Below are 16,955 nucleotides of genomic sequence, written 5' to 3' on the forward strand. Positions count from 1 at the left end.
TTAAGTATTTGTGTAGTTGAATTTAAAATGAATTCAAAGTTAGAAATGGATCCCAAAACCATCCATTCCAATCACATAATTGCAATCTACTTTACCCCAATTTTTTTAAAAAAAATTCCCTAAAAAGTTGTGATTGATAATCTTTTAAAAAGAATTTAATAGATTTTTTATTACTAATTTCAAGAGTAAATAAATTAAAAAATCTAAGCTTTTTTTTTTAAGTATCGCACTAAATTTATAAGAGTTTTTCTTCGCGATATTTGATCATATTGGATGTCACTAAAGAAACACAAAGGTACGGGCCACTTTCCACATCTAATGCATCGAGACAAAAATCCTTGAAGTTGATTTTCGTCCTTCATTATTATGTTCTATTACAGTATGTATCATTAAAAATCTAATCATAACTTCTAGACTTGATTCCGTTAGTTAAAATATAAATTATCTATTAGAAGACTAATATTCAAATTTATCATATTTATCAGCATTTCAATTTTTGTTTTCCATGGTGAGATGATGACAGCTTATTGCTTTCATGTGGACCGCCATTTTTAGTATCATTTATTTGGCACTATATAATAATATCAAGAAAGTTGTATTTGTATGGCATCATATTTTCTTTTTAAATAATTTTTTAATCTATCATTTTCTAAAGATACCACCGAAAATTTGAAAATATTTCATTATTTCCTTCAAATAATATTATGATGTTTTGTTTTATGTCTATTTAATCGAAAGAAGAATCACCATTTTTATTCAATCTTTTTCCTCTCGTTCTTGAACTCTTTCTAAATTCAATGTCGTTCCTTCATTTCCCTCCGTGGCTTCATCTCATCATCTTCCTCTCTTCACTTTTCATCATCCTAAAATGGAAAGCAGCTGCAAATAGAAGAAAGCGTAATTTTCCCCCAAGTCCACCGAAGCTTCCAATCATTGGAAACTTGCATCAACTTGGGAAGCTCCCACACAAATCCCTATGGCGCCTCTCTCAGTTTTACGGTCCAATTATGAGCCTCAGCCTAGGCCATATAGAAACCATCATCATATCATCTGCCGAGACTGCTCGTGCCCTTTTGAAAATTCACGATCTTCAAAGCTGCAACAGACCACAAACACATGCTATCAAAAAATTCTCTTACAATTTTCTTGACATTGCATTTTCACCTTACAGCGATTATTGGCGAGAGATACGCAAAGTTTGTATGCTTGAGTTTTTCAATATGAAGAGAGTGTTATCTTACGAACCCATTAGAGAGCAAGAAGTTGGTTTACTTATTGAATCAATTTCACAATCGGCTTCTTGTGGAGCTGTTGTTGATCTTAGTGAGAAGTCCATTGCTCTCACTGCTGGTGTTATATTTAGAATTGCATTTGGAAAGCGGTTTGAAGGGGATGGATTTCATGAGCTTATAAGTGAAATTGAGGCCCTCTTGGGAAGCTATAGTGCTTCTGAGTTTTTTCCCATTCCTTTTGTGGGAGAGGTATTTGATTGGTTTAGTGGTCGAAAAACTAGACTTGGAAGGGTTTTTAACGAGATGAATGCTCTGTTTCAAGAGGTGATTGATGAACATCTTTGTCCTGAGAGGCCTAAGCCAGAGCAAGATGATATTATAGATGTGCTTTTGGCTATTAGTAAAAAGCAAGTTGAACCTTGCACCTTTGTCATTACCCATGAAAACATCAAAGCCATTCTTTTTGTAAGCAACTTCTATTCTTAAAATTTTAGTTTAATTTCTAAACTTTCATTCTCGTGGTTAACTAAGATTTTGTGCAGGTATTGACCCTTTTTTGCTTTATCTCAATCCTTCCCGCCTTCTTCTAACATTTTTCTATTGTATGATGTGCATCAACAGGACATATTTGTGGCAGGATTAGACACTGGTTCAATTACAATAGTCTGGGCAATGGCAGAACTCGCAAAAAACTCAAAATTGATGAAGAAAGCTCAAGAAGAAATCAGAAACTATGTGGGAAACAAACAAAAGGTAACAGAGAGAGACGTAGAAGAGCTTTCATATTTGAAAATGATAGTGAAAGAGACACTAAGACTACATCCACCCGCACCTCTTCTTCTTCCAAGAGAAACCATTTCTCATTTCAAAATTGAAGAATATGATTTTTACCCGAAAACGATGGTTCAAGTGAACGTTTGGGCAATTGGACGAGATCCCACATGCTGGACAGACCCAGAAGAGTTCATTCCAGAGAGATTTACTAAGAGCTCGATTGATTACAAAGGACAATATTTTGAGTTCTTGCCGTTTGGGGCTGGTCGAAGAATTTGCCCAGGGTTGAATATGGGAGTGAAAATGGTGGAATTGACTTTAGCAAATCTTTTGTACCATTTTGATTGGAAGCTGCCCAATGGGATGAAAGAGGAAGACTTGGACATGGAAGAGAATGCAGGTTTGAGTCTCACCATCTACAAAAAGTTGCCTCTTAAGCTTCTACCAATTTTACACCATCCATTACTTATGGCTTAGAGTAAATGGGTATTTTTATATGATATATGTAATGCTTGAACCCTTTATTACCAACAAAATAGATGATGTGAAAAGCATACGTGTAACACCAATATTTGAATATATATATATATATATATATATATATATATATATAAGAAAAGGTAAGGAAATAAAGAAATAAGAAAAAAGGAGAGGAAAACACACGTTGTCGGCCATCCATTACTTTGAAGAAGGAATCGCGAGGAGATGAAAGACCGTAGAAGGAGAATCGAGCTTGGGACATAAAGGGAATGACATAATAGAATTGAAAATTTTAAAGCTGCTCGAGCTTGAAGGCGTGTGAGATTCACGTGCACATGAATTAGCATAGTAGATCCTTTAAGTGTGGATCTTAGTGCTCTTGGAGAAATATTGATGTTCATCCACTTATAATAAATTCTAAACGTAACACAAAGAAATTTCTGCTTTGATATTCACGTGTTATTTGAATGTAGATCCAAGTTGACAGAAGATAAATATGTGGGTCATTGAGAGATGGGGTAAACTTTGGATAACAATTGAAATATATTGGTCTATTTTTCAAATTGGATTGAACGATTTCTAGCAAGAAGTTTGAGAAGTCTTCCTGCCTCTCATCTCGAAGGGAGATAAGGACAAAGATATTCAGACCTAGTCTAAATAAGGGTATGATATCAACTTGAACCAGTCCTACATGAAGGTAATTAACTTTTTCGGGATGTTGGAGTATAATGTTTATCTGTTGGAGTATAATGTTTTTTGGAAAGATATTGATGGTTTTCCTATTTTTGTGAATAGGGAGCTTACCAACGGTCTTACGTCTCTTGTTGCGTGGAACACCGATCCTTTTCCAATGACCTATCGACTCGACTAACGCAAGAGCAAGAACAAAGAATCGTCGTAGTAGACAAAGATGAAAAGGATTTATTCATCTAAACCCCCTGAAACCAGGTGTGGAACCCTAAGTTGATGGTCGGCTCTCTCGTGGGCAAGAGTATGGTCGTTGACAGTTCCACCTGCCCCATTTCTTTCTCTTTACGGCCGTTGACGGTTCCAAATACGTTAAAAAAATAAATTTACTATTAATTTACTTAGCATTTAATATATATATATATTTTTTGTCCCATTTTTTTTTCTTTAGATAAATATTTTTTTTCTTTAGTGATTACCTTTGTTGTAATTAAGTGATCTAGAATATAAATTTTGTGGATGATGTTATGACATTCTTATACTAAATTATTAAAACTTACTCAAACAATTGGTTAAATAATTTTACACTACATTAACACAAAGAATTTTATTGTGTGCTAGTTTAGCTAGTTTGTGTTGATGGGTCATCGACAATTAATTTTCATCCACACAAATTGACGTTAAAATTAAACATTTAAATGACTAAATTTTGGACATAAAAAAAACCTCAAAATGTAGTATTCAATGACTAAGAGGCTAGTATTGTGTGCTACCTCTCTAAAATTTTATTAAATTGTAGCTTTTGAAAAAAAAAAAATATAACGTATTAAATTCATAATGGTTTTTCTTTCTATCATTTTTTTCGTTTGAGAGTTTTGATCTGACACACCCTAAATTTCGAGGCATCGAAAAAACGGGAGTGACTTAAACATACTATGCAATGTATGAAAATGAAAGAACATATAACAGGAAATGAAAGAATAGGAAGAGATCGAACACTTTCCAAATGAAATGCATCAAGACAAAAATCCTTGAAGATGATATTTGTCATACCGGATTGTTCTATTAGAGCTTGTATTATTCTTTTGGAGAGGCTTGTTCATGTGAACCACTGAGCGATCGAAATTCTAGAGTGCAATTAGATCGGACTAGACCCAATTAACTAGGTCTATGGAAATTTACCAGAAGGCTAAACAAATTTGTCCACACGCAATAAAAAAAAATTAAATTTTGATACAAGTAGTGTTTCAATTTTTATTTTTTATCATTCTTCTCGGGAAGAATGATATCAAGAAATAGTGGACTTTTATAGATCATCATATTTTCTTTTTAAATCATTTTTTTATCTACAGTTTTTTTTTAAGACGACCCCTACCAATTTGAAAACATTTCATTGTTTTCATTCAAATAATATACAATGAAAATTAAAACGGTTAATGTTTTGTTTTTTTGTCTATTTAATCTAAAGAAGAATTGACCATTTTTTATTCATAATCGTTTTCATCCGGTTCTTGAACTCTTTATAAATTCAAATCTCTTTGTTTCATTTCCCTCCATGGCTTCCCCTCATCCTCTTCTTCTCTTTACTTTTCATCTTTACTTTTCATCATCCTCAAAGAGAAAGTAGCTGCAAATAGAAAGAAGGGTAATTTCCCCCAACCCCACCAAAGCTTCCAATCATTGGAAACTTGCACCAACTTGGCAAGCTCCCACACAAATCTCTATGGCGCCTCACTCTCTCAGTGTTACGGTTTCATTATCAGCCTCAGCTTTGACGGTGTAGAAACCACCATTATATCTTTTGCCGAGACAACTCGTGCCCTCTTGAAAACCCACGATCTTCAAAGTTGCAGTAGACCACAAACTTAATCAATCAAAAAACTCACTTACAATTTTCTTGACATTGCGTTTTCACCTTATAGTGATTACTGGCGAGAGATACATAAAATTTGTATACTTGAGCTTTTCAATATGAAGAGGGTGTTATCTTACGAACCCATTAGAGAGCAAGAAGTTGGTTTGCTGATTGAATCGATTTCGCAGTCTACTTCTTGTGGAGTTGTTGATCTTACTGAGAAGTCCATTACTCTCATCGTTGGTGTTATTTTTAGAATGGCTTTTGGGATGATATAGTGCTTATGAGCTTTTTCCTATTCCTTTTGTAGGAAGGCCATTGATTGGTTAAGTGGACAAAAGCTAGACTTGAAATAGTTTTTAATAAGATCAATACCTTGTTTCAAGATGTGATCGATGAACATCTTTGTTCTGAGAGGCCTAAACCATAGTAAGATGATATAATTGATGTGCTTTTAGTTATCAATAAAAAGCAACTTGAATCTTTGCACGGTTGTCATTACCTAAGAAAGCATCAAAGTCATTCTTTTGGTAAGCAACTTCTATCCCTAAGCACATAATATATTTTTGGTAGTATTAGACACGGGTTCAATTACACTAGTTTGAGCAACGATAGAACTCAAGAACCCAAAATTGATGAAGAAAGCTCAAGAAGAAATAAGAAACTATGTGAGAAACAGAGGAAAGGTATCAGAGAAAGACATAGAAGAGCTCCCATATCTAAAAATGATAATCAAAGAGAAGCTGAGACTACACCCACCAGCAACTCTTCTTATTCCAAAAGAAATCATTTCCCACTTCCAAATTGAAGGCTACGATTTTTGCTCAAAAACAATGATTCAAGTGAATGTTTGAGCAATTGGATGAGACCCAGACCCAGAAGAGTTCCTTCCAGATAGATTTGAAGAGAGTTCGATTGATTACAAAGGACAACACTTTGAGTTCTTGCTGTTCAGGGTTGGTCAGAGGATTTGCCCTGAGTTGAATTTGGGAGTGAAGAATGTGGAGCTGGCTTTGGTGAATCTTTTGTACCATTTTAATTAGAAGTTGTCGGAGGGGATGAAAGAGAAGGACTTGGACATGGAAAAGACGTCGGGCTTGAGTCTCCCCATCTACAAAAAGTTGCCACTTAAACTCGTACCAATTTTATACCGTCCATAAGTATAAGTTTCAAGCCGAATCCTCTAATAGTGAAGTTTTATGGTTTTCGTCTAATAGGTGTTTATTTTATTACAGGTGTTTTTATATGTAATATAATGCTTAAAATCAAATAATGATAAGCAAAAATTTGACTCCAACTTTTTGTATTATAGGATAAATGTTTTGTGACTTCGCATATTAAATTATTGATCACTAATACTCAATGTTAATATATATATATATATATATATATATATATATATATATATATATATATATATATATATATATATATATATATATTAATCTCTCCCCTTTTAAATACGTGAAAAAATGACATTTACTATCGATATTTTTTAATAAAAATGTTAAAGTTTCATTAATATATTTAACTGTTAATATTTAAGCTAGTTTTTATTTTGTTTACACAAGTGAACTAAAACATAAATTTCGTACACCGTATTTTAACATTCTTACATTATGTTATTAAAACTTGACCATATCATTGTAGTATTGCATTGTAGTACTCAATGTTAACACAAAAAAACTTAGAGATGAAAGCGACAGATGGGTCATCAAGAATTTATTTCATTCATAGAATTAACGTTTGATTTAAGCATTTGGATAGCTGAATTTGAAATGAATTTTAAATTAGAAACGGATCTAAATTAGAAATTGATCCCAAAACAAGATAACTATCTATTGGAATCAAATAATTGCAATTAACTTTATCCTAATTTTTTAAAATTTTGTCTCCCTAGAAAGTTGTGATTGGTATCTAAATTTTGAAAATTAGATTTTGTTTATCTTTTAAAAAGAATTTAATAAATTATTTTTTACCTTTTTAAATGTAAATAAATTAAAAACTCTAAGCTTTTAAAAAAAAAATTGATATTTGATCTTATTGGATGTCACCAAGGAACCTAAGGTATGGGCCACTTTCCACATCCAACAATTTTTGAAGTTGATTTTCTTCTTTTATTGTTTTATTGCTATTATTATTGCCTCAATTTTCATCTTTAATTGAAATTCTAAGACGCGGTTGGATAAGACTAGACCCAATGAAATTAGATCTAATCATAACTTCTGAACATGATATCATTCGTAAAATATAAATTATCTATTAGAAGACTAGTATTCAAATCAATCATGCTAATGAGTAGTGTTTCAATTTTTGTTTTTCGGCGTTATTGCTTTCATGTAGTGGACCACCATATTTTTAGTATCATTTATTTGGTACTATAAAAATAATATTAAGAAAGGTTGTATTTTTGTGGACCATTATATTTTATTTTTAAATAATTTTTTACCCTATTTTTAAAGGCAACCACTAAGAATTTAAAAATATTTCATTATTTTCTTCAAATAACATAGAACGTTTTATTTTATGTCTATTTAATCCAAAGAAGAATCACCATTTTTTATTGTGTTTTTTTTTCCTCTCGTTCTTGAACTCTTTCTAAATTCTGATGTCTTTCCTTCCATTCCCTCCGTGGCTTCCCCTCATCCTCTTCCTCTCTACACTTTTCATCATCCTAAAATGGAAAGCCACAACAAAGAGAAGAAAACTTAATTTTCCCCCAAGCCCACCGAAGCTTCCAATCATTGGAAACTTGCATCAACTTGGCAAGCTCCCACACAAATCCTTATGGCGCCTCTCTCAGCTTTACGGTCCCATTATGAGCTTTAGCGTAGGCCGTATAGAAACCATCACTATATCATCTGCCCAGACAGCTCGTGCCCTCTTGAAAACCCACGATTTTCAAAGTTGCAACAGACCACAAACGCATGCTATCAAAAAACTCACTTACAATTTTCTTGACATTGCATTTACACCTTACAGCGATTACTGGAGAGAGATACGCAAAATTTGTATACATGAGCTTTTTAGTATAAAAAGGGTGTTATCTTACGAACCCATTAGAGAGCAAGAAGTTGGTTTACTTATTGAATCAATTTCACAATCAGCTTCTTGTGGAGTCGTTGTTGATCTTACTGAGAAGTGCACTGCTTTCACTACTGGTGTTATTTTTAGAATTGCATTTGGGAAGCCGTTTAAAGGGGATGGATTTCATGAGCTTGTGAGTGAAGCTGAGGCCCTATTGGGAAGCTATAGTGCTTTTGAGTTTTTTCCAATTCCTTTTGTGGGGAAGGTAATTGATTGGTTTAGTGGCCGAGAAGCTAGACTTGAGAGGGTTTTTAATGAGATGAATGTTCTGTTTCAAGAAGTGATTGATGAACATCTTCATCCTATGAGGCCTAAGCCAAAACAAGATGATATCATTGATGTGCTTTTGGCTATCAGTAAAAAGCAAGTTGAATCTTGCACCGTTGTCATTACCCACCAAAACATCAAAGCTATTCTTTTGGTAAGCAACTTCTATCTCTATTATTTAATGGTTTTTACACTAAATTTTTAATTTAGTTTCTAAACTTTCAATGTCGTGGATAACTAGGTTTTTTTTAAGCAATATTGAGCTTTTTTTTTTTTGTTATGTCTCTATCCTTCAGAGAACATCAACACAATTTGTTGGGGTGGCTTAAGCATATGAGTGTTTCTATTACACCTTACCATATGTGTCTTTCATTTATTGTTATTTCCATTTATTACCCTTTCCATATCCTTGTAATTTATTTGATTATAAATAGATAACTTTCACACCATTTACTTGGGGTGGCTTAAGCAAACATTCTCAGTTCATGCATTCTCCCTTGTCTCACCACCTAAGTTAACGTTTTTCTCATTGAATGATGTGCATCAACAGAACCTATTTTTAGCAGGAATAGAGACAAGTTCAATTACATTAGTATGGGCAATGGCAGAACTGGCCAAGAACCCAACATTGATGAAGAAAGCTCAAGAAGAAATCCGAAATCACGTGGGAAACAGAGGAAAGGTCACAGAGAGAGACATAGAAGAGCTTCCATATATGAAAATGATAGTGAAAGAGACACTAAGACTACATCCACCGGCACCTCTTCTTGTTCCAAGAGAAACCATTTCCGATTTCAAAATGGAAGGCTACGATTTTTACCCAAAAACGACTGTTCAAGTGAACGTTTGGGCAATTGGGCGAGACCCCACATGTTGGAAAGAACCGGAAGAATTTCTTCCTGAGAGATTTGCAGAGAGCTCCATTGATTACAAAGGACTACATTTTGAGCTCTTGCCGTTTGGGGGTGGTCGGAGGATATGCCCGGGGTTGAATATGGGGGTGAAAATTGTGGATTTGGCTTTAGCAAATCTTTTGTACCATTTTGATTGGAAGTTGCCGGAGGGGATGAAGGAGGAGGACTTGGACATGGAAGAGAAATCAGGTTTGAGTCTCACCGTCCACAAAAAGTTGCCTCTCGAACTAGTACCGATGTTATACCATCCATGAGTATTAAGTTTGAAGTGGAGTCCTCTAGTTGTAAAGTATAAGACTTGCCTTATGTATGTAGACACGTGGCCAGTGGCCCTTGCATGTGTCATTTATGCTTATATACCATGATGATGATGATGTGAGCTAGTATGATGCGATGTTATATTATGATATGATGACATGATGACGATGATGTATGATGATGATATGACCCAATAGGATGATATTTCATATTAAGATGATGTATATGTACGAGATGACATGGTGCATTATGATGAAGAGTTTTCTGAGACACAACCTTACATGAGAGTAATGATGATGAATGTATGAAGGCTAATGCATGCATGTAACCTAGAATAATAGGTGAATGATGTATAGGGTTGTGTCATAAGAATAATTTAAGATGAAAAGTATAGAAATCTCATGCATATTGTGTGTTCATATACATTGAGTTACTTCCCCAATTATGATAATGAGTACAAACACGTACACTATGATGATGATAATCATCATGCCTTCATGATATTCAAGAGTTTGCTAACCTCCGGACATCCGACTACGAATAACTAGCCTCACTATGATGGGCCTAGGTGGTACAAACCACTTGGTGGACTAATGCTCGCATATATAGGTCGTGTGTAGGAAAGTACTACACATCCAATTTTGTCCGGACTAGAGACCACTTCTCTAATAGTTTTAACCATATGTCCCTAATCATGAGTTGCATGTGTTTGTATTCCCTAACTTAAATAGTAGGGCCACTTAGTGAGTATTTTTTAAAATACTCAAGTCGTGAGCTATTTCTATTTTTTAGATAAATACAAGGAACCCTTATACGCTAACGACGACATTATAAGTAGAGACTATGGATAGGATAGTGGTATTTCAAAAAACTCAAATTATTAGAAACAAAAGTATATATTAGCATCCATTGGGATATAATAATTGCAATTAACTTTACCTTAATTTTTTAAAAAATTTCTCCCTAAAAAGTTGTGATTTTTGAAAATTAGGGTTTGTTTATCTTTTAAAAAGAATTTAATAGATTATCCTTTTACATTTTTACTTCTCATTTTCAAAAGTAAATAAATTAAAAAATTGATATTTGATCTTATTGGAGGTCACCAAAGGGGTCCGAAGGTATGGGCCACTTTCCACATCTAATGCATCGAGACAAAAATCCTTGAAATTGATTTTCTTCTTTATTATTATTTTCTATTGCAGCTTGTATCATTCAAAATCTAATATTCAAATCTATCATGCTCAAGCAGTGTTTCAATTTTTGTTTTCCACTTTTTTGTTTTCCACTGCGAGAGGGTGGACCAATTCTTTAATATCATTTGTTGGTGCTATAAGAATCATATCAATGGACCATCATTTTTTTAAAATAATTTTTTAATCTACCATCCTTAAAGAAATCCACTCAAAATTTGAAAATATTTCATTATTTTCCTTCAAATAATATAGGACTTTTGTTTTATGTCTATTTAATCCACTGTTTTTTATTTCTAATCTTTTTCCTCTCGAACTCTTTCTAAATTTCAATGTCGTTCCTTCATTTCCCTCCATGGCTTCCCCCTATTCTCTTCCTCTCTTCACTTTTCATCATCCTAAAATGGAAAGCAGCTCCAAATAGAAGAAAGCGTAATTTTCCCCCAAGCCCACGAAGCTTCCAATCATTGGAAACTTGCATCAACTTAGGAAGCTCCCACACAAATTCCTATGGCGCCTCTCTCGTCTTTATGGTCCCATTATGAGCCTTAACTTAGGTCGTATAGAAACCATCATCATATCATCTGTTGAGACTGCTCATGCCCTCTTGAAAACTCACGGTTTTCAAAGCTGCAATAGACCACAAATACATGCTATCAAAAAATTCTCTTACAATTCCTTGACATTGGGTTTTCACCCTAAAGTGATTACTGGCCAGAGATGCGCAAAATTTGTATGCTTGAGTTTTTCAATATAAAGAGGGAGCAAGAAGTTGGTTTACTTATTGAATCAATTTCACAATCAGCTTCTTGTGGAGATGTTGATCTTAGTGAGAAGTCCATTGCTCTAACTACTAGTGTTATTTTTAGAATTGCATTTGGGAAGCCGTCCAAAAGGGGATGGATTTCATGAGCTTATAAGTGAAGTTGAGGCTCTAGGCTCTAATGGGAAGCTATAGTGCTTCTGAGTTTTTTCCTGTTCCTTTTGTGGGAGAGGTATTTGATCGGTTTAGTGGTCGAGAAACTAGACTTGAGAGGGTTTTTAATGAGGTAAATGCTCTGTTTCAAGAGGTGATTGATGCACACTTTTGTCCCAAGAGGCCTAAGCAAGAGCAAGATGATATCATTGATGTGCTTTTGGCTATTAGTAAAAAGCAAGTTCAACCTTGCATGATTGTCATTACCCATGAAAACATCAAAGCCATTCTTTTTGTAAGCGACTTCTATTCCGAAATTTTAATGGTTTTTAAGCTTAAATTTTATCTCTATCCTTTTTTGCTTTTATCTCTATCTTTCATGTCTTCTCCTTTATCTTAAAGCTAACTTTTTTTATGGTATGATTTCCATTAACCGAACATATTTGTGGCAGGATTAGACACTAGCTCAATTACATTAATCTGGGCAATGGTAGTCCAAAAAAACTCAAAATTGATGAAGAAAACTTAAGAAGAAATAAGAAACGATGTGGAAGGTATATATAAGAAAATGGTAAGGAAATAAATAAGAGTAATGACTAATGAATTAAATAAATATGAAAAAAGGAGAGGAAAACATGTAGGCTGTTGGCAATCCATTACTTTGAAGAAGAAATCGTGATGAGATAAAAGACCATAGAAGGAGAAACGAGCTTGGGACATAAAGGGAATGACATAAAAGAATTGGAAAATTTGAAGCTGCTCAAAGTTGAAGGCGTGTGAGACGGATCGTGCCCTCTTGAAAACCCACTATCTTCAAAGCTGCAACAAACCACAAACTCATTCTATAAAAAAAACTCACTTACAATTTTCTTGACGTTGCGTTTTCACCTTACCGTTATTACTGGCAAGAGATATGCAAAATTTGTATGATTGAAATTTTCAATATGAAAAAAGTGTTATCTTAAGAATCCATTTGAGAGCAAGAAATTGGTTTGCTTATTGAATCAATTTTATAATCAGCTTTTTGTGGAGTTGTTGTTGATCTTGTTGAAAGAATTGCACTTGGGAAGCAATTTAAAAGGGTGGATTTCATGAGCATGTAAGTAAAGCTAAGGCCCTCTTGGGAAGCTATAGTGCTTCTGAGTTTTTTCCTATTCCTTTTGTGGGGAAGATAATTGATTGGTTCAGTGGTCGAGAAGATAGACATGAGAGGGTTTTTAATGAGATCAATGCTCTGTTTCAAGAGGCAATTGATGAACATCTTTGTCTAGAGAGATCTAAGCCAGAGCAAGATGATATCATTGTGTGCTTTTAGTTATGAGTAAAAAGCAAGCTGAATCTTACACCGTTGTCATTACCTAAGAAAGCATCAAAACCATTGTTTTGGTAAGCAACTTCTATTCACGCTAAACTAGTTTACTTTCAAAACTTTCAATCTCCAGCTAATGTATCAATAAAATCGTGTGGTTAATAAGTTTTTGAGTAGATAGTGAGCCTTTTTTGGCTTTGTCTCTATCCTTCCTTCTTCACTGTGCCACTGACTTATAATAGTCACCCTTTCTTTTGTATATTATACATCAACATAATATATTTTTGACCGGATTAGACATGGGTTCAATTACACTAGTTTTGGGCAATGGTAGATCTCATAAAAAAAACCCAAAATTGATGAAGAAAGCTCAAGAAAGAATCAGAAACAATGTGGGAAATAGACCAAAGGTAAAGAGAAAAACATAGAACAACTTCCGTATTTGAAAATGATAGTAAAAGAGACATTAAGACTACATCCACCCGTCTCCAAGAGAAATCATTTCCTACTTCAAAATAAAAGGCTACGATGTTTACCCAAAAACAATGGTTCAAGTGAACGTTTGGGCAATTGGACGAGACTCCATGTGCTGGAAAGACCCATAAGAGTTCCTTCCAGGAAGATTTGAAGAGAACTCGCTTGATTACAAAGAACAACACTTTGAATTCTTGCCGTTCATAAGATTTGCCTAGAATTTAATTTGGGGTTGAGGACGGTGGAGTTGACTTTGACAAATCTTTCGTACCATTTTAATTGGAGGGGATGAAGGAGGAGGACTTGGACATGGAAGAGACATCAGGTTTGAGCCTCACCATCTACAAAAACTGCCTCTCAAACTTGTACCTATTTCATACCACTCAAATTTGACAATAATTCTACACTAAACTAATACAATAACAAAAAAGTTATTGTGTTAGCTTAGGTAGCTGACTTTTCACAATTCTTTTTATGTTACTTTTTAAATCTTAAAAGTCTAACATTACATTTTTCATTGCTAACTAGAAGTCCAGTTTAAAACAAACACAAAATCATAAATAAATGTCAAATTCAAGTATTATTCTTGATAATATTGAAAAAAAAAAAACAAATTTAAAGATGAAAATGATAATGGATCCTCTATAATTTATTTTCATTTATACCATGGATCATATTTAAGTATTTGTGTAGCTGAATTTGAAATCAAATTCAAATTAGAATGGATCCTAAAACAAGATAAGAATAAATTCAAATCAAATAATTGCAATTAACTTTATCCCAATTTTTTAAAATTTTCTCCCTAAAAAGTTGTGATTGATACTAAAGTCTGAAAATTACTTATGTTCATCTTTTAAAAAGAATTTAATACATTTTTTTAATGCTAATTTCAAAAGTAAATGAATTAAAAAATATAAGTTTTTGAAAAAAAGTATCCCACTAAATTTATAATAGTTTTTCTTGGTGATATGTGATCTTATTGGATGTCACAAGGGAATAGGAAGGTATGGGCCACTTTCCACATTTAATGCCTCGGATAAAAATAGTTGAAGTTGATCATCGTTCTTCATTGTAATGTTATATTACAGTATCATTTGAAATCTAATCGTAACTTCAAAACTTGATTTTATTAGTTAAAATATAAATTATCTATTAGAAAATTAATATTCAATTTTTTTTTCCACGGTGAGAGGATGACCGCTTATTGCTTTTATTGAGTGCACAGCTATTTTTTTAGTATCATTTGTTTGGCACTATAATAATAATATAAAAAACTTTGTATTTCTATGGACCATCATATTTTCTTTTTAAATAATTTTTTAATCTACGTTTTTTTAAGATACCACTAAAAATTTAAAAATATTTCATTATTTTCTTCAAATAATATATGACGTTTTGTTTTATGTTTGTTTAATCGAAAGAAGAATCACCATTTCTATTCCTAATCTTTTTCCTCTTGTTCTTCAACTCTCATCATCATCCTCTCTTCACTTTTCATCATCCTAAAATGGGAATTAGCGGCAAATAGAACATAGAACAAAGCGTAATTTTGCCTCAAGCCCACGGAAGCTTTCAATCATTAGAAACTTGCATCAACTTGGGAAGTTCCCACACAAATCCCTAAGGCGCCTCACTTGACTTTACGGTCCCATTATGAGCCTTAGTCTAGAGCGTATAGAAACCATCATCATATCATCTGCCGAGACTGTTCGTGCCCTCTTGAAAACCCATGATCTTCAAAGCTTCAACAGAGCACAAACACATGCTATCAAAAAATTCTCTTACAATTTCCTTGACATTGCGTTTTCACATTACAACGATTACTGGCGAGAGATACGCAAATTTTGTATGCTTGAGGTTTTCAATATGAAGAGGGTGTTATCTTACGAACCCATTAGAGAGCAAGAAGTTGGTTTACTTGTTGAATCAATTTCACAATCAACTTCTTGTGGAGATGTTGTTGATCTTCATGAGAAGTCCATTGCTCTCACTGCTGGTGTTATATTTAGAATTGCATTTGGAAAGCGGTTTGAAGGGGATGAATTTCATGAGCTTATAAGTGAAGTTGAGGCCTTGTTAGGAAGCTATAATGCTTTTGAGTTTTTTCCAGTTCCTTTTGTGGGAGATGTATTTGATTGGTTTAATGGTCGAGAAACCAGACTTGAAAGGGTCTTTAACGAGATGAATACTCTATTTCAAGAGGTGAGTGATGAACATCTTTGTCCTGGGAGGCCTAAGCTAGATCAAGATGATATCATTGATGTGTTTTTGGCTATTAGTAAAAAGCATGTTGAACCTTGCACGGTTGTCATTACCCATGAAAACATCAAAGCCATTCTTTTTGTAATATTCCTAAATATTTAGTTTAATTTCTAAACTTTGAATCTCCGGGTTAACTAACTTTTTGTGCAGGTATGGACCCTTTTTTGATTTATCTCTATCCTTCCTACTTTCTTCCAACATTTTTCTGTTGTATGATGTGCATCAACTAGACATATTTGTGGCAGGATTAGACACTGATTCAATTATAATAGTCTAGGCAATGGCAGAACTCGCAAAAAAAACTCAAAATTGATGATGAAAGTTCAAGAAGAAATAAAAAATTAGGAGGGAAACAAACGAAAGGTAATAGAGAGACGTAGAAGAGCTTCCATATTTGAAAATGATAGTGAAAGAGACACTGAGACTACATCCACCAGCACCTCTTCTTCTTCAGAGAGAAACCATTTTTCATTTCAAAATTGAAGACTATAATTTTTACCCAAAAACGATGGTTCAAGTGAACGTTTGGGCAATTGGACGAGACCCTACATGCTGGAAAGACTTAGAAGAGTTCCTTCCAGAGTGATTTGAAGAGAGCTCGATTGATTACAAAGGACAACATTTTGAGTTCTTGTCATTCGTAGTTGGTCGGAGGATATGCCCAGTGTTGAATATGGGGGTGAATACGGTGGAGTTGGCTTTAGCAAATCTTTTGTACCATTTTGATTGGATGCTGCCAAATGGGATAAAAGAGGAAGACTTGGACATCGAAGAGAATTCGGGTTTGAGTCTCACATCTACAAAAAGTTGCCTCTAAAACTTGTACGAATTTTATACCATCCATGAGTAGTTTTATGGCTTAGAGTAATAATGGGTATTTTTATACGTAATATATGTAATTCTATGTAATTCTTGAACTCTTTGTTACCAACAAAATAGATGATGTGAAAAGCATACGTGTAACACCAATATTTGAATATTGATATATATATATAAGAAAAGGTAAGGAAATAAAGAAATAAGAAAAAGGAGAGGAAAACGTGCACGTTGTCAGCGATCCATTACTTTGAAGAAGGAATCACGAGGAGATCAAAGACCGTAGAAGGAGAATCGAGCTTGGGACATAAAGGGAATGACATAAAGGATTTGAAAATTTTAAAGCTGCTCGAGGTTGAAGGCGTGTGAGATTCACGTTCACATGGTTGAGCATAGTAGATCATTTAGGTGTGGAGCTTAGTGCTTTTGGAGAA

General features: G+C 33.8%; 2 protein-coding genes and 2 pseudogenes across 2 annotated transcripts; all 4 read left to right on the plus strand.

Moving 5' to 3' along the window:
* Window positions 1-745: 745 nt before the first annotated feature.
* LOC111802060 (cytochrome P450 71B34-like) lies at window positions 746-2,594 on the plus strand. Its single transcript, XM_087127130.1, has 2 exons — window positions 746-1,697; window positions 1,854-2,594. Exons 1-2 carry the CDS (start codon window positions 798-800, stop codon window positions 2,481-2,483), a joined length of 1,530 nt encoding a protein of 509 aa, XP_086983256.1. The 5' UTR covers window positions 746-797; the 3' UTR covers window positions 2,484-2,594.
* A 583-nt stretch (window positions 2,595-3,177) lies between these two features.
* Window positions 3,178-6,188, plus strand: LOC111802064 (cytochrome P450 71B36 pseudogene; annotated as a pseudogene).
* A 1,431-nt stretch (window positions 6,189-7,619) lies between these two features.
* Window positions 7,620-9,836, plus strand: LOC111802065 (cytochrome P450 71B34-like). The gene is made up of 2 exons (XM_023686316.2): window positions 7,620-8,536; window positions 8,933-9,836. Exons 1-2 carry the CDS (start codon window positions 7,637-7,639, stop codon window positions 9,548-9,550), a joined length of 1,518 nt encoding a protein of 505 aa, XP_023542084.2. The 5' UTR covers window positions 7,620-7,636; the 3' UTR covers window positions 9,551-9,836.
* A 1,852-nt stretch (window positions 9,837-11,688) lies between these two features.
* On the plus strand, window positions 11,689-16,551 carry LOC111802067 (cytochrome P450 71B10 pseudogene; annotated as a pseudogene).
* The last annotated feature ends 404 nt before the right edge of the window (window positions 16,552-16,955 follow it).

The sequence above is a fragment of the Cucurbita pepo genome, chromosome 9, assembly GCF_057944985.1.
Source record: "Cucurbita pepo subsp. pepo isolate OVF chromosome 9, ASM5794498v1, whole genome shotgun sequence".
Classification (NCBI taxonomy): Eukaryota; Viridiplantae; Streptophyta; class Magnoliopsida; order Cucurbitales; family Cucurbitaceae; genus Cucurbita; species Cucurbita pepo.

Coding starts and splice junctions, on each gene's coding strand:
- LOC111802060 (XM_087127130.1), top strand. CDS start 798: ATGTCGTTCCTTCATTTCCCTCCGTGGCTTCATCTCATCATCTTCCTC. Junction 1,698..1,853: donor ACATCAAAGCCATTCTTTTT/GTAAGCAACTTC, acceptor GTGCATCAACAG/GACATATTTGTGGCAGGATT.
- LOC111802065 (XM_023686316.2), top strand. CDS start 7,637: ATGTCTTTCCTTCCATTCCCTCCGTGGCTTCCCCTCATCCTCTTCCTC. Junction 8,537..8,932: donor ACATCAAAGCTATTCTTTTG/GTAAGCAACTTC, acceptor GTGCATCAACAG/AACCTATTTTTAGCAGGAAT.